We start from the raw sequence: 23,832 nt of genomic DNA, 5'->3' as shown, positions 1-23,832 counted from the left end.
GGGGGACTCTGTGAGTATGGGACATGGCCTTAGTGAAACCTAATGGGATTAAGGCTGCCTGGAAACAGCCAGAGATGCTTCCTGTAGACGCCCAGGATTAGTCGTGACAGCTGTTCCCCTTCCCATTCCTGGAGAGGCTGAGCACAGCAGAAAAGACTTTTGTTCAAAGGATGTGTCTTGGCAACCCTGAGACGGAAAACAGTTCCCTCGAGCACGGAGGAAAGCGTGGTCTTAGGTAAGTGGATGCGTCTCTGGGTTCGGGCAGCCAGGATGCCGCTGGAAAGGAGAAGGAACAGAGAGGTCTAGGAAAGAGGGGGGGAGGGAATTGTGTCTATGTGTGTGGCTCTCAGGCTCTTTCTTCAGAGGCATCTGGTTTTGACTGGCCTTTGGAGGAAGGAGACCACCCTTTACCATCGACAAGTTTCCATTTCTATGTGGTCCATCTGCAAGAAAGGGAAGGGCTGCCTTGTGCCCTTCCTCCAAGAATGTGCTTTAATTCTTAGGCGCCCTGGTGATGTAGTGGGTTATGTGTTGGGCTGATAACTACAAGGTCAGCAGTTTGAAACCACCAGCCACTGCTCGGGAAAAAGACAGGGCTTTCTTTTCCTGTAAAGTGTTGGCAGTTCTACCCTAGGGGCATGTGTCAGCATTGACGGACAGTTGTGAGTTTATTTTATTTTAGTCTATTCATGCCTGGGAAGCCGTGAGAATGGTCTTCTGTGATATAGAGGGTGTTGGGCTTCCAGTAGCTCCTGGAAAACCAACCTAGAGGAGGAGGAAGGCATTGTCTGAGGCGCTCAGAAGTCAAATCTAACTGTTTGAGTTATCGATCAGACTCCCGTGTCTGGTGAGTGGGGGAGGGGTGTCTTCCTGTGTCTGGCCAGCGAGGGGCGGGGTGGTGGTGGTGGCGGTCACAGTGTGTGAATGAGGGCGACATCGGACAGCACTGGAGCACTGGCTGGATGGATGGTCTTCTCTTCCTACAGCTAGTTTTTGCGACATTTAAATTTTCTTATTTTTAACTTTTAAAACCAATTTACTAAAGAGGAAGGCTGTGTTGCTTTGTGTTGCTTGTTGCATCCAAGTAGTATCCACACTTTAAAATGATTTTGCTACAAATATTACTCACACTTTAAAAATGACTTTGCATAGGCTTATGCATAAATAAACATGAAGCAAACTCACCGCCGTTGAGTTGTTCTCACTCAGAGTGACCTATAGGACCGAGTCCAACGACTGCTGTGGAGCTGTGAGACAGTAACTCTGGCCTCGTTCTCCACGGGGTGGCTGCTGGTTTCACGGCTCTCTCCAGGGTACCAGCCCGATGAGGGACCCGCTACCCCGCCAGGGCTCCTTCAACATAAAGCGATTTTAAAAATACCTTCGGTAGTCTTGAATATTTATTCAGGGAGCTTTTCATCTTCCTTATTTGGGATTTCTTTCTTTATATTCATCAGGCAACTTTTACAGGGTCCATTTTTAATCCTTTGGGCTTGGCATTAAAACAGCAACAACAGCTCAGCAACAGGAAAGTCAGTTCTGAGTTACGGCGACCCACGTGTTTCAGAGTAGATCTGCTCCACTGGGTTTTCAAGATCGGGATCTTTTGGAAGTAGATCGCCAGGCTTGTCTTCCATGGCACCCCTGATGGATTTGAACCATCCTCCTCTGGTCAATAACAGCACTTTCCTGTTTATACCACTCAGGCATGTGGTAAACAAAAATGACATTTTAAAAGTTCATCCAATAATTTTATTCTATTCCAGGATATATATATATATATGTATATATACACACACTAGTATATTCTATTCCAGAATATATGCATATACACACACACAACACACACACACACACACCAGGACCCATTACGTCACCATCCACACCAGCAGGAATTCCCACTTGCCCAGCAACAAGATTCCAGGTACGGACCAATTTACCATCTGCTATGGTGTAGACAGACGCCCCAGGGGTGTCCGAGTAGAATGAAGGTCCTTAGGATTTTCAATGCTGTTTTAACAAGATATGAAACAGATGTACTTGAGTGAAACTTGCTCTGCTAGAAAGTAGTGAAACAAGTAAAAAGTGACCTCAGGAGAAGGGACGAGGAGACAGCATAACTTTGCCACCTTAACAATCTCCTGTAAATGCCCGCTCGTGGCCAGAAGTCCTGCAGCATTTAGCTCTGTCACTGCCATCATAGAAGACCGGAGCCCGAGCCACTGACCACATGTGTCCTTCAGCGATGGCGTATTGGCGCGCACACTCACTTGGATGCCAGCCTGCTTGTAAGGAGCCAGCACCAGAATACAAACATCCATCCGGTCTCATTTCTTTGAATTAATAATTAAAGCTTATCCTTAAAAACAAGCAAAAAGTCTGGCCTTGCCTTATGAGAAAGTCACAAACGGAGAGAGTTTCAAAAACCAGGTTTTTGGACATGGAACACTTCTTGACAGTGAGGTTTGTCTTTTTGAACTTGGCATTGAGCGCTTAGGGTCTGTCAGATCTCTGTCAGATCATTCACACCCAAGAAGCCTGCAGGTCCTTTTCTGCAGTCACCCCTAAATTGAAGCTGTTGTTCTGTTGATGCAGGACAGGATGGGGGTCTCCGCAGCTGTCTCAAGCTGGACCTGTATTGCCCTCTGCCTGCCTTCCTGCTCAGCGGCCTTTTCCCATGGGGAAACCTCACTGGCGTGTACAGACATGCAGCACAGACATGTTCAATTCCTGCCACAGAACGCCGGGTCCCATTACATCACCATCCACACCAGCAGGACACCCTACTTGCCAAGATTCCAGGTACAGACCGATTTACCACCCCTGGGTGTCTGAGTAGAATGGGGATCCTTAGGATTTTAGTGCTGGTTTAGAGGAAGTAAATCACCAAGACGTTCTAAATAGACTGAAGCCCTCCGCTTTTATAGTCAGCAGCTGAATATGTGAACCTTTTTGCACCAACCTGAGACTCCTCTAGCTGCCTACAGGAGAGGATGTGAGAGCTTTCAGATGCCCTGGGTCTCAGGGGCAGGTTCCAAATTGTGTGTGTCCCAGGCAGGAGTTTCCTAGGCAAACTTTGGCTTAACCCAAAGGAGGAATTTTTACACAAAAATAAGCATGAACTACTTGACATATAAAAACCATAGGATCACTCATCTCTGTATTGAACATAGGCTAACTCATCTTTGTATTGATAACTAATCTTTAAAAAAATTTTATTAGGGACTCATACAACTCTTATCACAATCCATACAGACACCAATTGTGTAAAGCACATCTGTACATTCATTGCCCTCATCATTTTCAAAACATTTGCTATCCACTTAAGCCCTTTGCATCAGGTCCTCTTTTTTCCCCCTCCCTCCCCGGTCCCCCTCCCTCATGAGCCCTTGATAATTTATAAATTATTATTTTCTCATATCTTCCCCTGCCCGACGTCTCCCTTCACCCCCTTTTCTGTTGTCCGTCCCCCAGAGAGGAGGTCACATGTAGATCCTTGTAATTGGTTCCCCCTTTCCAACCCACTCTCCTTCTACCCTCCCAGTATCGCCCCTCACACCCCTGGTCCTGAAGGTATCATCCGCCCTGGATTCCCTGTGCCTCCAGCCCCCATCTGCACCAGTGTACATCCTCTGCTCTATCCAGACTGGGATAACTAATCTTTTTAAGGGAAGAATATAGAAGTGGCATTATTATAAGAAGTATTTATCCTTGTCATCAAATGAAAGGCAGCAGGAGAGCAAGTAAAATATAGTGTTACTGGTGTGGGTCCCAGTTTATTCATGCATGCATTTATTCCAAACAAAACATGTTTCAATGCAATCTACAGGTAACTGGAGACAAGTTATTAATAATAATTTATCTTTTTTGTGTGTGGATGCCTTAAAAAAACTTGACAGGGTACTTTTTGTGCCATGGAAAAATGATTTTGAGATCAGGGCTAATATTACAATTTTTAACAAAATTCAAGTGGATATTTTTCCAAAATTTAAGCTTTGCAATAAGTTGGCAGAAATGCTGCCTTACATAGAAAAGTAAAATGATTCTCAAACATTTTAAGGAAGCTTGGGAAGACCTCAGAGATGAGGCAAGAGAGGGGAGCCTGTCAACCTGTCTGTGTCAGAATGGCATGAGAAGCATGCCTCTTCCAACCTCCTAGGTAAGGGTGATCAAACACCACAGCTGCCCAAAGCTGATTTAGATGATGCAGAGTTCAAACAGTCTTCTCCCATCCAACCATCCTTATCCATTCTGACACCATCCACCCCTCCCTCAACTCTCTCTACATCTCTGCTGGTTTTGATAATTCCCCACAATGTCTACACAGAACTTACAAACCATAATCATGATTACAGGGTGTGATGGTTAGGTTTCGTGTCAACTCACTCCACTTGTAAGAATAAGAAAATATGGTGGCGCCCAACCCATCAGTCAGGTCATATAGTCCAATGATATATCCTTGGTAGGGTGACCTTTTTATGAGACTCCGTGGAGAACTGGTCTCTCCCTCTGGTCCCTTTTCTTTTCCTTGTTTGATTGGCTCCTGTGTCTGGCTTCTGGGGTAGCAGCCCATGCGGGAGCTGTTCGTGCCTTAACATCTTCCTGCAGACCTTGGATCCACGCGCTACTGCACTCCCCAGCTTGTGATCTCCTGCCTTCCTACTTTGCCTTCCCGCCTCATCAGCTGGAAGCTGCATGCGTCTGCAGGAGCCTCCAGCTAATATCTGACTCATGGACATCAGTTGGACTGGGCTAGGCCTCTCTCTTTATCTAAATCTCTTCCTCACTACAAAGGTTTTTATTATACATACCTGTGTCACTGGTTTTGTTTCTCTAGAAAACCCAGTCCAGTAATGGGGTCTGTTAGGGAAGTGAACAGCTTACAATTCAGGATTAGAAATACTCAGGATACAGTTCTGGTCATGAGTGTTTCCTTTTAGCCATGCCTAGCTCTGGCCCCTTATGGTTCCTTGGCCTCTGGCCTGCCCAGGAAAATGTTAAAAGCTTCTTTAATGCTTCCAATTATCTGCCAAAGGGCATGGCACTCTTCGGCAAGACTTAGCCAGTAGAGGCTTGGCTCTAGCTAGAGGTCAGTACACCTAGCTTCCTTTATAAGTGCCTGGAGGCATTCCACTCTGCAAGAAAGCCTCTTGCCTGCCTGGTGGCAATAAGCTTTACTGGCTTCGTGGACAGGAGTTCCACCGTTGGGTTTTATACTCTTGGTGCTACTGCTGTTGTGTGTGTCACTTCTCTAACTCATTTCGGGTCCACAGCCCTCTGTCTTCTGGGTCAAGGAGGTCTTGGTACATAGGAATCTTGAGGTTCAGAGGATGTACGACACTCCTGGTTCTTCTTTCCAAATGACAGTGAGATCCCCATGCCTGCTCCTGAGTTGGCTCATTTTATACCCAGAACGGTAAAAATAGACCAAATTCACGTTGGAATTGCGTATACTTATTTGCATGTTTCCACCCAACCATCATTGCAAAGGTTCTGGCTAGAAGAGTCATACTAAGTAATTTGCTGGACCACAGTTGACAAAGAAGAAAGTGTGGCTGAAGTCTAGAAATTGGAAGAAGAGCTCATGGCATCACCTTGATAATGATAGCCATGGGAGTTGGGCTCTCACATCATTGGGCATTTTCACTTTAAATGTAAGCATCTTAGCCTCAACAAGCTTTCAGCAGCCAAAAGCACTGAATGACAACCAGCTAGCGCAGACAGCCGAGCTTCTCAGTTTCACATTCATGATGGGGAGAAGCTACATACATCATTATTGTCATTCACACTTAGAAACATAAAATTAGTATTTTCTTATTCGTGCAGAGATCATGTGTCTTCTCATTTTCTAACATAAAGATTACTTTGAAATTCTTTAAAACTCTTTTTTAATCAGTGAATATCCTCATATGAATTGGGAAGCTTTGTGATTTGGGAGGTGTGATAGTTAGGTTTATGGTGCCGACAAGACCAATAGGAACATGTGGTAGAGTCTGATCAGGTCGCAGCTTGATTGGAGGGCAACCGAGATAAATGAAGACTGTCCACATCCCATATCTTCTCTTGCTCAATAGTCAGACCATTGTTCTGCTGTGCTAGCTAGTTCTCTACCTCAACCTGTGTCCTACATGACCTGTGGGCCAAGCCAACCCATGCATGGTGTTGCTAGGGCTTGAAGCTCCTTTGGGTCCTGCTTCAGCACACTGCTGCTACATGCATCATTTGAGCTTGGGACTGGTGGATTCTGTCTCGGGCTTGAGTTTGAGATCCCATCAGGGTCTGCTTTGCTAAACTTCTGTGCTACTGACTGTTGCTGACCCACCCTGCTGTCTGCTGCCTGTGCGCAGACTCTGCCTGTCTTGCCTGAGGGAAGACTCTGCTGTCTGCCTTCTTGACCTTGGACCTTGAAGCTCATGAGAGTTGAAGGATTTCCAGTATATTAACTCTTCATGAAAGTGCATTAAACTGAGCCCTCTGTACTACTGTGTGGACTAATTAGTTGTTACATTCTTTCTTACTATATAAAGCAAACTTGAACCAGACTGGATTTACCCATGTCTACAACGCCGTGAGCTACTTCTCGATATGAATCTTTTACAAGCATTATTGGTTTTGCTTCTCTACAGAACCCGACCTAACACAATGTCCAAAGTATGTGAGGTGAAGTTTTGCCACCTGTGCTTCTGTGGAGCATTCAGAGCGTACTTCTTCCAAGACACATGTGTTGGCTCTTCTGCCTTTCCACCTTATTTTTAACATGCAACATATGCCAACCCCTTCGTTCAAATGCCTCCATTCTTCTTTAGTCTTCCTCACCAACTGTCCAACTTTCACATATATTTGAGGAGACTGACAATACTGAGGCTTGGGTCAGGTGCACCAAAGTGGCATCCTTACTCATAAACACTTGAAAGAGGTCTTCTAAAAATTAATAATAATAATAATTAAAATTTTTAAAGAGGTCTTCTGCAGCAGACTTGCTCATTGCACTTGTTTGATCTCTTGGCTGATGCTTCCATGAAGTGTGCATTCCAAGTGTGAAACAGAGCAGGTGGCTGCCGTGGACAACCAGGGCTCCGTTCCAATGGGGAGTCTCAGGGAAACTGAGCCCCCTCTGAATGATAGCGAGACCGGGACATCCACTGCTTGAGGATGGCTCCCTTCACCAGGGGTGGGGGAGCACCTCTTCCCTCCACCCCCTCCCGACTCCACTTTCGTGCGTGTCAAATGAAGAAAACAGCAGGCACTTACAGTGAGAGGAAACGTCACATGCAGCCCCAGGAGAATGCAAACATGCAGAGGGAGTATGGGGCAGACATCGGGGCTCTGACCTTCAACTATTATTGCAGGTTACTGCAGTTTAAAAGCAGCATGACAGTGTGCACGAGTAGAAGGGGGAGGAGTAAACGTGTCCGTCCCTTCCCTGCTCCTCAGTACTCCACTTGATTCCCCAAAAGTAGCCAACCTTAGGTTCTCTGCCATCTTCCAGGAATTTTCCATGAGTGGAAGTAGGTATACATGTGATTTCAGATGAGCACAACCTTACCCGGGCAGAAAGGAAACGCTTCTGCATCACACCTGCATCTTTCACCTATCAGTAGTGTCAGAGTTGATTTTCAATGACTACATTGCAGCGCATTGTTGATTGAACTCATTTCCTAGTGAGGAGCATTTAAGTTTCCCAATATTTGGCACGAGAAACAGTGCTAATGGGCATTCTTAGACCTTCACTCACTCTGAGTCAGGGTTGCTTTTAGTTGCGATTTAGCAGAAAACCAATAAACAAAACTTGAACACATTAAAGACATTCATTTTCCCTCACAAGTCTGGAAGCGGGGCGTCTGTATGTGTCAAGTCATCATCATCAAGTTGGGCTTCATCCTTCATTTGCCATTCCCCAGTCTCCGGTCAGGAGAGCGCCCATAGTCCTGTGCCCCCATGCCAGGTTCAAAACCAGAATCAAAGGTCCGTGCTGGAAACATGTGTCCTTAGTTGTTACCAGCTCTCCATCACTGGCGGGGCCTGGATCACACTGAGGAAGAACGGAATTGCCAACAGTGAAGTTGAATCTCATCACAATTCACCCCCTGGAAATAGGGAGAGGACTGTCTTTGCCGGCTGCCTTCTAGTCAGACTTTAAGGCTTGGTAACACTATGCATAACTGATCCGTGGGGCTTTTGTTGGCTGATTTTCCAGGAGATTTCAGGCCTTTCCCCCCTAGTTTGCCCTAGTCTGAATGACCAACTGGCTGAAACCTGTTCAACATCACAGCAACACACAGTCTTCACTGATAGATGGGTGGTCGCTGCCTATGAGGCTCCCTTGGTCTCTTGCAGAGGAAAAAACTCACCGCCATCACGTCAAGATCAACCCACAGTGACCTTCTAGGACAGGGCTGTCAAACTGGTGACCCGTGGGCTGCATGCGGCCCTGGAGGTAATTCTTTGTGGCCCACGATGCTCTGAAATAAAGTGAAAATAGAAAAAATTGTTATGAAGAAAATAACACTTAGGGGAGATCGAGGAAATGCCGTGCACACAATTCCCTCATTACATTTTATTTCAGAGCATCGTGGACCACAAAAAATTATCTCAGGGTCACATGCGACTTGCAGCCCGCCAGTTTGACACCCCTCTTCCCAGACAAGATGGAGCTATCCCTGTGAGCAACTCTTAAGGGGCAGCAGACCCACCCCAGGGCTCCCACAAAGAGGGTGACATTCTACCACTGAACCACCGCGGCCTGCTCACCTATCTAAGAACAGGAGAGGTTCCCTTGCTATGTGAGCATAAACCCAGCTCCGTTAGCAGGGACTCGGTGGAGAGAACCCGTTCATTGGGCAATGAACTCACGTGTTGGCTCTGCTTATTTATGCAGGGGTGTCCGCAGTAAAGATTCTTAGAGCTAAAAGTGCTAGGTCAAAGGGTAAGCATTATTAAGGAGGATGACATTGTCAGAGGACCACGCCTCCAAAGAGTTACGTGGTTTATAGATCCAGCATCCTCAAGGGACATTCTTCCTTTTCCCAGTGGCCTATGAATACTGGGTATAATTCTACACCGAATAGCTGCTGACGTGGTTGTTACAAAATAGTGTCTCGTTGTGCTGGATTTTAAAATCATGATTTAACTTTTTATGTAGTGTAACTCCTTCGTTAATTGGGGGCATTCATTTATTTACTCGCCATGGGTATTTTTTTTTCGCTTGGTGCATGCCTCTTGTTTTGTATCTGCTTCTGTATCTGACAATGGTCTTCTTTTTTTTCTTTCATTCACCTGTATTCAGTTTTTTTCAATCTATCACAGTTCACTTGTCTCTTCCTTTCTGACCTCTGGGCTTTGCTTACTGAGGTTTGTCTGACTCCAGTATTGGGGGGGAAGATAACAGCCGCGGTCTCTCGTCTTCGCTCTTTGATGCTGACGGGGTTGCGTTGGGGTGCGCATTCACACTTCCACTTTTTCTTTTCCCCTAATCCTTTGGGGGGTGCGGGGTGGGGGTGAAGCTTCTTCTGTCTTGTCAGTGGCCCTGTGACGGTGTCTCAGAAGGCGGCAAAGTCCAGCCTCCTCCCCCCACATGCGGTTCCCTGTTCTTGGTTGCTGTGACTGTGCGGAGCAGTCGGGACTTCATGGGATTTCTGCCCCAGGCTCACAGAATGGCCCATCTCCAGACGGTTGGCACTTTAGTTTTTATCCCTCCGCATTCCAAACGGATGGCTTGTGCTGAAGAGGCTGACGCAGTCACCCACTCGGACAAGTCCCTGAAGAGAAACCTGCCTTCCTGGGGAAGGCACCTGCCCAGCCAGTGGGGACGTTAGCTTCCTGTAAGGGCGCCAGGGAAGGGCTGCCCCTGAGTAATGGTGCCCCCCCACCCTGCCCATGGCCATTCCCTGTCCTCCCTCGGGGTGCCTTATAATAAGATCAGAGCCCTCCCAAACGACCGAGCTTATCTAGAGAGAACATCATTTCCTCCCTAACCTCTCTCCTTTGCCAGTGCCCAAGTCTGGTTTTTCTCTTGGTCCCTGGGCACAAATGAATCCTGGCCACCCTTTCCAAGAAATTCTGGCCAGAGGACAAAAGAACTGAGGGAGGAGGATGGGAGCCAAGAAAGAGACCGAAGGCAGGCAGACAAGTGGACACTGAGAGGCTACTACTATTCGGAGAGCAGGGAGGGTCACCGGAGTCTCAGTGCCCATGCTTCGAGGCTACGAGATGGCCGTCCCTCCGTCCCAGGGCTGCGGGGGAATGGCCCAGCCGGCAGAAGGCTCCGGACAGTTCCTGGCAACTGTGAGCGCTTCATAGTTTTCTCAACATGCGACATCTGTTTAGTCTTTCTTCTGGTTAGAAGTCAGGGGCCTTCGTTGTTAGCACCCCCCAGGGACCCTTCCCCCTTCTCTGTCCCCTCATAAATGTATCAGAGAGTCAAGGTCATCCTCTCCATGAACCCCCTCTGCCCTGGGAGCAATGGAAGTGTTGCATGTGCCCCTCTCCACAGTGTCCCCAATCCATCCCTCCCCACCCCACCCCCAGGTGTGCAACCTCAGTAGGCATGGCGGCTGGGAGGAAACAGAATCCTGTCCGGATCCTCTTGCCCCGCTGGTAAGGCTAGTGCTCATTTAACCTGTGAATCAACTCAGCTTCTGGTCACAGCGTTGATCCTGGTCACCTGCAGAGACTGTGGGTTGTTTGCAGTCCTTAAAAATAAAAATCTAGCCCACTGCCGTCACATTGATGCGCATAGCTACCCTTTAGGACACAGAAGAACCGCTTCTCGGGGTTTCTGAGCCAGTCCATGTTCATGGGAGCGGAAAGCCTCATCTTCCTCCAGCGGAGTGTCTGGTGAGTTTGAACCACCTGGGCCGAGGTTCACAGTCCAATGGTGGACCCTCTGCAGCGCCAGGCATCTGGATAATCACTTTTATTTCTCAAAGCTCTTCCATTCCTGTTTTCTGACTTACTGTCAGAGCTGCAGTGTACCACCCAACTGGGGTAGAAGTGATTGCCTCCATTCCACAGAGTTGTTAAACAGCCCAAAGTTGCCCCTTGACCCAAGGGCATCCCCCCGTGTGGTTTCACCTCCCAGAATCCTTCCCCATGATAATGTAATCTGAGCCTGGAAATCACGCGAGGGGGCCTGAAGTATGGCCCCTCACTTGATCTTGAAGTTTTGGGGTGACCTTAGCCAAATGAATTGTATTTTTATGATTGAATTCCGAATCTTTAAAATGCACACACACAAAAAATGATACTTGTCAATATCCCATGCCTGAAATTTTTAGGAGGATAAATAAAAATGTTTGTGAAGGATGGCATTGTGCATTGAAAATATTATTTTAAATATGAATACTTAATCTCTAATTTTCCAGAAAATCTATAATTCTGATAGAAATTAATTATGGAACCATTTAATTAATTACGTTATTCAATGCAGCGGTAATGGTCCATAACACAATAGAAGATGAAACCTTTTATTTAAATCCAACCATTAAATAGTTCAAGAAGATGCCTTTTAGTCAAAGTGAGCACAGTGGTTATGCGGTGGGCTGCTAACTACAAGGTCAAGAGTTGCAAACCCTCAGCCACTCCCAAGAAGAAAGACAGGCTTTCTGTTGGGAAAAGTTCCGGTCCCTCAAGCCAACCGGGACATCGCTACCCTGTCCTGTGGGGGTCGCCACAAATCGACTCCACTCGATGACAGTGAGTTTGCAGTTTTATATTTATTCGGAAGGGTAACCGGCGGTAAATAATAATGGGTTCCGTGTTGAGCTGCTAACCACAAGGTCAGCAGTTCTAAACCCCCAGCTGGCCCACAGGAGTAAGATGAGGCTTTCTGTTCCTGTGAAGATTGACAATCTCAGCAACCCACGGGGGCTGTTCAGAATGGCTTCCGTGACAGTGAGGGGTTGTTGTTGTTCTTGTTGTTTAAGATCCCTTTCTATTCTAATTGTGTGATGCTATTGAGGCTTTGTTTTTATAAAGAGTGAAGTCGCTCTAAGGGGCAGGAAAATAATCTCTCTCCAGTTCTTCTGTCCCTGGGGCCTTTTGTTCTCCGTTACCTTTTAGAGCGTGCGCTCCTTTCTGTCAGCAGGAACCGAGCTATTATTTAAGGGACACTAAATCCTTGAATTGCTCTGTTCTTTTGTTTTTCCACGGCCTATCAGAAGTCCAGTCATATATTACGTACTGGGCATGGATTGAATTGTCCGTTGTGTCCCAGCAGACATACAGCAGAACCCATGCTGCCGGCCACGTGGAGGCCCACTCAGTCATGCCAGCCCCGCGACAGAGTCCCAGTGACGTTGAAGGAATGGGTTCAGGTACGGCGTGCACTGGATTTGCTAGCTTGGTGCTCATTGGCTATCTTTAGGCCTAAAAGTTACTGTGGCTGGTTTCTGTCCCTGACAAACAACACACACCTGCCTGCCCGACTGCAGCACTTCTTGGGGACATGATAACTTGACCGTGAAAGGAGGAAGACCTCATAGCTGTGTGTTTGTTTGTTTGTTTACTGCAGCAAGGCACTGTCAGGCCCAACCGAATGAATTCAGTGGGACTCTGGGCTAGGGGGAGAGCATTGCATTGTGAATCCTCCAAACAACACACACCTTTCCCTCACCCCCATTTACCAGTTGTTCTTGTTGTTGGGTGCCATCCAAAGGTCTGCCTTACAGTGATCCCACTTGGTACGGAAGAACCAAATGCTGCCTGGTTCGGAACCATCCTCAGAGTCATTCCTATGTTTGAGCCTCTCATTGTAGCCACTGTATCAAATCCATCTCGTTGAAGGTCTTCCTCTTTCTTGCTGACTCTACAAGCACGAGGCCCTTCTCCAAGGACTGGTTTGTGTTAATAACAGGTCCAAAGTGTGACAGACTAGGTCTCGCCATCTGAGGTAGTTAGTTTATTGTGCCAACCTGGCCGATAAACACATGTGGGGTTAATTGAAGAGCGGAGGGGTAAATGGCTCAGGGAGCCTCGCCTTTCTAGTTCTCAGGTCTCTTGCTTTGTGATGGTTGCCCGGGGTGCAGCTGCCTTAGCCAGTTCCCTGTTTCAGCTGGTAAGACTCACTTCCTGCAAGACTCACTTCAAGCTGTTAAGACTCACTTCCAAGGAGAAACCACATGGACCTACCCTGATGCAGCCCTGGGTGCTGGAGCAGCCATGTAGAGACCCCTGCCAGTGCTGAAATGCTTACACATTCACTGACTTAGCTTTCCTCCTGCAGTTGGTGTCATAGTGTCTGTTTTATGAGATGGAGGAGGACTTTGTGGATTGGTGTTGGACATATGGGTTAATGTTGGACTTGTAGGCTTGGGCAGCACTGGGTTGGGATGTTTTCTTGATGTGCACTTAACCTTTATATAAAACTCTCTCTTATACATGTGTTTCCGTGGATTTGTTTCTCTGAAGGACCCAGACTAATGCACCATCTTTGCTTCTGAGGAGCATTCTGGCCGTACTTCTGCCAAGACAGGTTTGTTTGTTCTTCTGGCAGTCCGTGGTCCTTTCAGTATTCTTCACCAGCACCACAATGCCTCAGTTCTTCGGGCTTCCTTATTCATCATCCAACTGTCACATGTGAGGTGATGGAGAAAACCATGGCTTGGGTCAGGGACACCATATCTTCAAAAGGACTTCGTTGTTTTTTAAATATTATTTTATTGGGGACTCTTACAGCTTTTATCACAATCCATACATCTATCCAGTGTGTCAAACCCATCTGTACATATGTTGTCATCATCTTTTCCAAAATATTTTCTTTCTACTTGAGCCCTTGGTATCAGCTCCTCATTTCACCCCCTCCCCCCTCCCTACCTTCCTGTCCCACATGAACTCTTGATAATTTATAAATTCACCTTATTTTCTTCATGTCTTACACCGACCGCTTTCTCCCTTCACCCTCTTTTCTGTTATCCATCCCCTTGGGAGCAGGGCCATTTGTCGATTATTGTGATCAGTTCCCCCTTGCTTCACTAACCCCTCCCAGCACCCGCTTCCCTTGCCCTACTAGTATCGATACTCCCCTTCTTGGTCCTCAGGGGTTTATCTGTCCTGGATTTCCTGTGTTGTGAGCTCTTATCTGTATCAGTGTACATGTTCTGGTCAGATTTATAAGGTAGAATTGGGGCCATGATAGTGGTGGTGGGGAGGGGGGAAGCATTAAAGAACTAGAGCAGTGGTTCTCAACCTTCCTAATGCCACGACCATTTCATACCCTTTAATTGGGGTATTAAACCCTTTAATATGGTTGGTGTGGAACCAACCATAAAATTATTTTTGTTGCTACTTCATAACTGTCATTTTGCTACTGTTAAGAATCAGGCAACACGTGTGAAAGGGTCAGTAGACCCCCAAAGGGGTCGTGACCCACAGGTTGAGAACCGCTGAACTAGAGGAAGGTTGTGTGTTTTGGTGTTATGCTGCACCCTGACTAGATTGTCTCTTATAAATATATACACACCAAAGCATCTTTGAACTCAATGATCTCTACAAGTAAATTTTCATGACTTTCATGATATTCTTTATGTTGTCTAACCATTACCATCATTTGTTCAAATTGTTCTACTGCCACGAACATCAACTCCTTGCCCCCTCTGCCATAATTTCCCCTTTGTCTCTCCCACCCTTGGTAATTGCTGCTAATAATCTCTGCTTTTAAAAAGGTATTTACTTACCTCATATAAGTGAGCTGATGAAGTGTTGGTCCTTTCATCACTGACTTATTTCACTATGCACCGTGCCTGCAAGGGGGTGGAGGGGGGGTGTCCCTGTGGTGGCAGACACCAGGAATTTGCTTCTCTTTAAGGCTCAGCTGAATCCCATCGTATGCATACACCACCTTTTCCGCCTCCATTCAGCTTTGATGGGACTTTCTGGTTGTTTGCCAAATACAGCTCAAATCCTTGCCTCTGCTCTGTCTAGCAGACCTGGGCGCAAGCATGAACTCACCCACCTCCGCACTTTACCTTTGTCCAAAATCTTTTGTCCCTGCCCTATTTCCCAGCACCCACCCTGACTCCTTTCACCAAGACACTCCTGTCACAAAGTAAAGTACTCAGGGGTCTGAGAATAAGGCCTGAAGAACATTTGCAAACCCACCGTTTGTTTGGAAAGTCTCATGTTTTAATTTATAAACCATGCAAATGTTGCATCTTAGCCTCAAGCACAACTGTGTTTGTTTTGATATGGATGTGAGTAAAAGGGGGGGGGGGTTTCAGGAGGATGTGTCATATTTAGCCTGTGGGCTCTCTGATGTCTGACCCTGCTGGGACCCTTGTCCCCCAGGGGACCACAAAGGCCAGTGCAAGCAGCTACAGGCTAGACTCTCATTATGCCCCGCACTGTCAGTTTTTCCCTTCTGCTCCAAGCCCACTTTTTTCTACACTAGTGTTTTCCAAAGGAAAAAGGTCTCTCTCTCTCTCTCTCTCTCTCTCTCTTGGAAGAGGATGCCTTCTAAGCAAACGAATAAATCAATTTCTTAACTTTAAGAAGACAAATAAGCAAATGGAAAATTTCAAAGCTGGGGAATAACTTACTGTATCCTCTGAACGTACCTCCAGTAGGACCCTCTGGGGCACCTTGGGATCTTCCTCGACTCCCCCATTGTAGGTTCACCTTTACCATGTGATCGTTCCTCTAACTGGGCCATTCCTCATGGTGATCCAAGTATCTTGCCTGGCTGTTCAAATGTCTCCTTGATGAAATTTCCCCCACGTTTCTTGGTAGGCAAATGTAATTGCTTCCTTATCTCCCGTATGAGAATGCTTATCACATGGCAATTTATGTGGTCGGGTACAGTCTCTCCTCCTGGAGTTTGAGTTCAGGGGTCATGGTGACAAGTCTGCATCCCTTCTTCATCCCCAGCACCCCCACAGTGCCCCGTGGGTGGCAGGTCTGAGTGCATTTAGAGTTCAGGCAGCAGTTTAAAACTGTCAGGATTTGTGCCCCGCTCTATGTATCTGCATTATGCTGTTTTGTTCTTCATCTTTTTAAGTTGATAAAGCCACCGGAGCAAATAGGTGTCCCCTGACAAAAGAAAGAAAAAATGTTTAATCCATTAGAGTTGGAGGCCTGGCTAGGGCAAGCTTCTACCAGCACCATTGGTGGTTAGCAGCACCCTCGTGACTCTGAGGACAGCCTGGTCAGCCCTCAGTGAGTGCTGCAGACCTGCCGGCCACTGCGCCCACCGTCTCAGCGCCTCTGTGCTCTTGGCCTTGTCGCTGTCAGGGCTCTCTAGAGGAGCGAAACCAGCGATAGCTGTATGTTATCCTTACATGTAATACATAAGGCATTTCAGCACACATACAAGGGGACTTCAGAAGGTTTGGGGAAAATGGAATAAACTGATCGAGGCTATAAATAAATGTTGTTTCTTCACATAAGCTCCATCAAGGCCAAGGCACTTTTCTAAGTGATGTCACCAGCTGTTCTGTTCAAAAGAGCCCTAAAGAGCAGAAGGTCGTGGGAATTTAACCATGTCAGCGTCATCTTCTTTACATTATTGATGGAAGTATAAGGAATTAATTTTTTTTAACTGTGAAACAAATTAACAACAGCAAAAAATGTCTGATGGCACCAAATTAGAATCGGAAAGTACATGACTCGAGATTTCTTATCAAACCTCTGGCCAAAGTGCCCTCGTCTGATGAGAGAAAGGAGTAGAAGCGGTGTCCTGGTGTAGGATGACTCTGGTGGAGCTTTCCCAGGCTAACTTTCTCAAAACTCTCAAAGTAAGCAAAATGCAATCATTGTTTGGCCCTGCGGAAAACCAGTAAGGAAAATGAGTTGAACATCTCAGAAAACTTTCGCCAGGACGTTTATTCCCGGGGGGGTGAGTGTGGTTTTGCTTGGACCCATTGGTGGCCACGGCTGTGTCTGTGCCTGAATTCTTAATGTTTTCAGGATGCTGTGGAAACAGTTACAACTCATAGTGACGCTCTGGAAACAGAATGAAAGCCCACCTGGCCCTTCAGCATGCTCACAATTGTTCCGAGTTTGAGCCCATTGTTGCAGCCGCTGTGTCAGTCCATCTTGTTGAGGGCCTTTCTCTCCGTCACTGCCCCTCCGCTTCACCAAGCATGACGTCCTTCTCCAGGGACTGGTCTCTCCTGACAACATGTCCAAAGTGAGATGAAGTCTCGCCATCTTTGCTTCCAAAGAACACTCTGGATGTACTTCTTCCAGACAGATGTGTTGGTTCTTTTGGCAGTCCATGGTACTCTCAATATTCTCCACCAGCACCAGAGTTCAAATGCATTGATTCTTCTTTGCTTTCCTTATTCGATGTCTAACCTTCACATGCGAATGAGGTGATTGAAAATATCATGTCTCGGGCCTGGTGCATCTTAGTCCTCAAAGTAACATCCTTGCTTTTCAATATTCTAAAGAGGTCTTGTGCAGTAGATTTGCCAAATGCAACTCGTTTTTTGATCTCTTGACTGCTGCTTCCAAGAGCACTGATTGTGAATCCAAGCAGGGCAAAATCCTTGACATCTTCAACCTTTCCTCCATTTATCAGGATATTATCTTTTGGTCCAGTAGTGAGGATTTGGATTTTCTTTACAGTGAGTCATAATCCATCCCGAAGGCCGCAATCCTTGATCTTCATCAGCAAGTGCTTCAAGTTCTCCTTCTTAGCAAGCAAGTTTGTGTCATTTGCAATGCCAGGTTTTTAATCAGCCTTTCTCCAATCCTGATGCCACATTCTTCTTCATAGAATCCAGCTTCTCTGATGATTTGCTCAGCATGCAGATTGAGTAAGTATGGTGAGAGGATACAACTCTGATGCTCACCTTTCCTGATTTTAAACCATGCAGTATCCCCTTATTCCCTTTGCACAACTGCCCCTTGATCCATATTCAGTTCCTCATGAGCACAAGGAAGTGTTCTGGGATTCCCATTCTTCTCAAAACTACCCACAGCTTGTTATGATCCACACAGGCAAATCCCTTCCCGTAGTGAGTAAAACACAAATAAACTTCTGTCTGCCTTCAGGATAGATATCTGTCTTCAGGATTGTACTAGTAAATCTTTGTCTCATCTTGTGTCACAGTTCTTCCCAGAAGTCCTTCAGGATCTTGATCCCACTTATTTAAAATTTCCACGAAAAACTGCTTTGGTCTACAGCCAGCCAAGCTGGGTGCACCTGTTTTGGCCAATTGGAAAGTTTGCTCAACTTTAATTTTCAGTCAGGATTATGTAAGCCGGGCCAGTGGAGATGTTTACCATGTTGATTATTGTTTCTGGTGTTAATTGTCAGTCTTTAATTAGGGCAACCAAGATTTCCTCATAAATTTTGAATGGTCTCCTGCTGTGAGCTTCGTCTTCCTGGTTTGTTTATCCCTTCCTATCATGAGCTGTCCTTTGGTAGCCACTGGTTTGCCTCGGGCAGTGTCCCCATCCACTCTTCCCAAGGCCTCAGTGATTTCACCATTCTTCCACTGGCGCTTCACCACACATTTCATGTTTGGTCAGGCTTCAGCCTCTGTGGGATCCATGCTGCTCTGACTGTGCCCTTTTCAAACTGTTGTCTTTCTCAGTGTCTAAAACCAGGTCCTGCTCAGACATGTTGTAACAAGCTAGTAACAAACATTTGAAGACCTCTCACATGTGACATCTATGTGTACTTGTGGGAGAAAGAGGAGGCTTTCTGCTCTAGTAAAACTTGATCGTTTCATAAACCCTATAAAAGGATGCTGAGTCAGAACTGACTTGATGGCAGTGGGTTTGGATTGGGTTTACAGAGAGAGAGAGCACAAAGACACATGAGAGAATGACTTCAAGGACTTGGCTCATACAATTGTGGAAACTGATGGCACATGTGTAGGCTCGGCATCAGGCTGGAGGCTCCTGCAGGCTTGCATCTCATGGTTTGCAGGTCAAGTGGCAGAAAGAGAGCAGCATAAAGAGACGCGAGTTTGTCAAAACGTCTATTCAAAGTGGAGGAAAAGCACACTCTAAGAAAGCTCCCTTTTACAACCGATTCATTACATCACACTGTTGTTGTTAGGTGCTATCGAGCCGGTTCTGACTCATAGTGACTCTATGGACCACAGAACGAAGCGCCGCCCGGTCCTGCCCCATCCTCACAGTGGTCCTCTTGTTGGAGCCCATTGTGGCCACCACTGTGTCAGTCCATGTCATTAGGCTCGTCCTCTTTTTCGCGCCCCCCCCCCCCCCAGTTTATGAGCACAATGTCCTTCTCCAGGACTGGTTTCTCCTGGTAGCATGTCCAAAGTACATAAGATGAAGTCTCGCCAACCTTGCTTCCAAGGAACATTCTGGCTGTACTTCTTCCAAAACAGATTTGTTAGTGCTTGGCACATTCAAAATTCTTTGCCGGCACCATAATTCAAAGGCACTGATTCTTCTTGTCTCCTTTATTCAAGGTTCAAATTTCACATGCGTATGAGGTGGTTGAAAATACCATGGCTTGGTCAGGCACACTTTAGTTTCCGAAGCAGCATCCTTGCTTTTCGATATTTTAAACTCAGTAGCATTACTGAATGTGTCAAGTTACATGATGTTGTCTTACATTACAACAACTGGAGTAATGTTGTCCAGCTCACCGGGAACCATAATCTAACCAAGTTGACATATGCAATTGACCATCATAGGCACCATGATCTATCCCATTTAGGAATGAAGGCAGACTCTGGGAGGACTTGCCTTGGCTAAGACTTCGTAGAATGAAGCTTCAAACCCAGACAATAATCTGTCCTCAGATCCTTGCGTGCTTGCTGCCCTGGTGGAGGCCCTCTCTAGTTACAGAGGAGAAATTATCTGGTGAGTGTGGTGCATGGCAAGCAGACTCACATGTGCCCCCCGCAGAGGGGCAAGCCATACCATCATCGGGGTGTCTTCATTGTTGATAAGATGTAAGAAAGATGTCAGAATTCTAAAATTCTTTGATTTGGGGAAGTCCATTTATTTTTCCTACCTAGAAACATTTTCCTCCCAGAGTTGGGTGGCTATTAAACAGTGGACCCAGTGAGAAGGTTCAGGGACTTGCTCTTTAAAAAGAGTAAGACAACAGTGCTTCACTGCGTGGTTGGGAGCCTATGCTACTGGACAGATTATCTTTATGTTGACAATGCTGAGTGACTTACATTTAACGATCTCTCCTCAAAGCACGTTAAAGTGTCCAGCACTAACCCTGTTGCTGCGGTCAGTTGTGCCAATCAATACAAGGAAAATGCTCTTCTTCTTCCTGTTGTGTCTTTGGGCCTCTCTTTAGCTCCCAGTGGCCCCATCCCTCGCCCACCGCAACACACAAATGATGTGATGGCTGGGCTCAACGGAATTGCAGAAGAGGACCACCTGGATCCTGTTGCTACCAGTATTGGGGCCACGCAGCTTCCCAGGGGTACAGAGACTGCCTCAACCATCTTTACACATACCTGCTGCAGGCAGCAATGGCCAGCACCCCAGCACCGACAGCAACCCAACTCTAGAACTATCTCGGGATAGCTAAATGTTGGAGAGGCTGCTTGCCCTCAGGAGGGTCTCCTCACAGGGCTTTGAGTCCAGCCCTGGCACCTACCATAGCTAATGAGCCAGTGGGTGGGCCATTCAGCCCTGGGGTGCGACCAGTCTGAACACCGGGGTGCTGAGTAAATGAACACTTCCAAGAGTCTGACAGAAAAACACCCCAGGCACATTTATTCGTGGGTGCATGAGAAATGTGGGCCCCAGAAAGGAGATTGCCCAGAAGGACCTGGAGCGGGTAGCCACACCCAGAAGCTGGACTCTCTTGGACATCAATAAAAGCATCCGGGAAGAGCTTGGCCGCTGTCCCCACTCGTCCTCCACTTCCACTGCTACCTCTGCCCCACGTCCACCCTCAGGAGTCTTCCCAGCATCAAGTCAACGTTCTCCCAGTGGGAGAGGACAGTGGTGAGTCTGTGGCCGATCCCACTTCTCTGTGGGCTCCCGGGTTCCCGTGCGATTCTCTGATTACCACCGGTTGCTAACTAAAAGTATCAACCCCACCAGCAACTCTGGAAAGGCCTGGAAATCCACTCCCACAAAGATTTTCAACCGAGGAAAGGGCATGAAGCAGTTCCAGGGTGTCATATGGGGTCACTAACAGTTGGTATTGACTCCACAGCATGTGACAACAACAACAACAACAACAACAAGCTCCTCACTCACGTCACCCACTGTCTATCAATGGGGGCTTGTGTGCTGCTGAGATTGTAACTGTTTATGGGACTAGAAAGCCCAGTCTTTCTCCTGGGGAGCTGCTGGTGGTTTTGAACTGCCAACCATGCGGATCGCAACCCAAGGCGCAACCACTGTACCATCAAGGACTCCTTTAGCTAGCGAAAGTCTGTGGATCACACTTGTGCATGGGGGTCACCATGAGTCAGGGGTGGCTCCTGGGTAGCCAACACTCACAACCCCTGGAGGCAGGAAATGCTGCTGCCAACGTCCTGAGGGATGCGTTCACAGCCCTGCCATTCTTTCATCTAGGACTCAAGATTATCCAAGCTTTGAGTCGTCGGAAACTTGCTCGGCCTCTGATTGGCCCGAGCAGGTACTAAATGACCCTTATTGTGCATGAGGTGGGGTAGGGATCGCATTGCTACTTTGACCCTGGAGTGGGAAGTGCCAGGCTGGGAAATCAGCTGTTAGTCTAGTAGCTGAAGCCAGAGTGAAAGAAAACCAGGGGATGATAAGCACATCGGATCTTTCCTCTAATCAATACCAGCCTCACCATTACACGTGGTGTCTCCAAAGGTATCGGCACTTGTAGAAATTGATGGTTTTAGTGATTTCTTTTCTCCACTTCGGCTTGGTTAATAATTCCTCTCCTCTCTCCCCTCCCCACTCCCCTCCTTCATAGCATCGGTCAGGGAAAATTGTGTGTGGCCCCAGAGGTTCGATCAATGGGCCACATAAAATATACATGCCCCCTGATTTATTATACGTTTGAAGACGTTAAAGGAACACAAAATAAAACATGGGGTAATATTCTTCCTCAAATTTATTGGAAGCTCCAGCAAGATTAAATGGTCCCTTTTGTAGGAGGCACAGCATAAAATGATACACTAAAAGCTTTCAGCCAGCCAGGCGGACACAGCCACCCCTATCTGTGTGGAAGCCCCTTACAGGGCCCTATGTTTATTCTTGTGATGGGCCTCCCCTCTCTTGCTGGGGTCTCCAGCGGCCACGACAGCAAGTGCATCTTCATGGACTTGAACACTGCACCCTGAGCTCCTGGGGGAGCAGGTGAAGGGCTGGATTTCCAGCTGGTGCCTGGGCTACCATAAGGAGCCCACAGTGGTCATCAAGTTCTGGGAGAGCTGAGGGGAGTGCCAGCCCCCTGACTTCCTTGTTCTCTTCTGATTTTCTAGGACAAGACCGAGGCCCCCAACAGGACCATGAGGAGGCCTCCTCTGTCTACCGTCCAGCATCCTGGTCCTCAGCCCCTCTGGACCTCGGGAGTGTTCACTGAGGACAGAGCTGGGGCCTGCAGCCCACCCCTTGTTCTCTACACCCTGGCCACTTCCAGGTACCCTCCAGAGGCATCCAAACGCGCCCCGGCTTCCTGCCGCAATCCAAGCGCAAGGACCTTGGAGTAGGGGCAGAGAGTGATCAGGGTGAGGAGCTAGTCCCGAGGATGGCCAACCCCAAGTCTGAGATTGGCCAGGCCTCCCGCTGAAGGCGTCCCAGCTGGGCCTCCTGCTTTGCCTTCCGGTCCTCCTGGGCGCGGCGCTGGCTGCTGGCCTACACCACCTGCACACACGGTATTGCCACGGGCGGACGCAGGTGTCCTCCAGGGAGCCCGCTGGGGGTGCTATCACCAGGGGCGAGGGTGGTGAGCCTGCCCGGGTCAGGAGGGCAGGGGACAACAGCTTGGTTTGGGTTCCCGCGGACTATTACTGACCCCTCCTTCGGTGGGCAGCAAGATGGTCCTCCGAGAGGACCAAGTAGCCGGCCTTTTGGCGGGGGGAGGAGGGGGGTGTAGATCTGCCGAGAACAGAGCCCATGCGACTCCCTGGGCCCCCAGTCAGAGAGCCATCCTGGAGGAAGTCTCCAACGGACAGTTGTATTATCCGGCGAGTTCTTCCCAAGCTTTGTTGTCCCCACATCTGTAATTTAGCTTCTTTTCCTGCTGTTTCCCCCGCCCCGCCTTCTCAATTAGACGTGTTCTGTTTGAAGAGTTAAACGGAGCACAATGAATATTGTATAACCTGCTCATTAACTAGGTTCCCGGGGCCGCGGAGCTTCCTCTGATGCCGCGAGGAGCCGCCGAAATAGACACGCAGCCCCTCCTCCGTGTGTCAGCCTCATCTCTTCCAACTCTCGGGAAAAAACCCCAAACCACTCCAGACAAAATCATGTTGGGGTTGTGCCTCTTACAGGGAAAGGATTTGGTCTGCGGCCCTCACTTTGTCTCTGCCCACCAGCTCGAGTTCTGATTGGGCTGAAGAGGTGGATGCATGGGTGGGCATTCCGTTTTCATAGAAACGCACCGGACCTGGACACTGATCAGAAGCAAGAAGCCTTCAGAGAGCTTGATGGAGCCCATGGGTGGAGGTCCCACACTGGCCGCACAAGGCCGAGAGCACTAGGGTGGAGGAGTAAGCCAGCCTCGGCCTCTCCTGTCAATGGCTCAGCGACCCTTCTATATGTGCTTCCACCTGAAGCACAGGTTGTGTGCCCCAATTGGGAGGAGACATGCCTATTATTCCCTTTAGCCGAAATATTACTCCCCAAAATGATGATTAGTTTGAAGAACAGCTTCTTCTTTTATTTTTATTATTTCATTTTATTAAGCATTTGGTTGGGAGCTCGTACAGATATTATAACAAACCATAATTCAATTAG

The 23,832-nt window shown here is 47.6% G+C and overlaps 1 protein-coding gene across 1 annotated transcript; it reads left to right on the top strand.

Moving 5' to 3' along the window:
• Window positions 1-2,601: 2,601 nt before the first annotated feature.
• REELD1 (reeler domain containing 1) lies at window positions 2,602-22,887 on the top strand. Its single transcript, XM_075543527.1, is given in 11 exon segments — window positions 2,602-2,806; window positions 9,598-9,771; window positions 9,774-9,814; window positions 12,063-12,081; window positions 12,162-12,314; window positions 20,234-20,372; window positions 20,374-20,541; window positions 21,469-21,535; window positions 22,356-22,539; window positions 22,542-22,649; window positions 22,652-22,887. Coding segments are annotated over 11 exon segments (1,494 nt in total).
• The last annotated feature ends 945 nt before the right edge of the window (window positions 22,888-23,832 follow it).

The sequence above is a fragment of the Tenrec ecaudatus genome, chromosome 3 (assembly GCF_050624435.1).
Source record: "Tenrec ecaudatus isolate mTenEca1 chromosome 3, mTenEca1.hap1, whole genome shotgun sequence".
Lineage (NCBI taxonomy): Eukaryota > Metazoa > Chordata > Mammalia > Afrosoricida > Tenrecidae > Tenrec > Tenrec ecaudatus.
The sequence above is the reverse complement of the archived record's forward strand: the minus strand, read 5'-3'. Positions and strand labels throughout refer to the sequence as shown.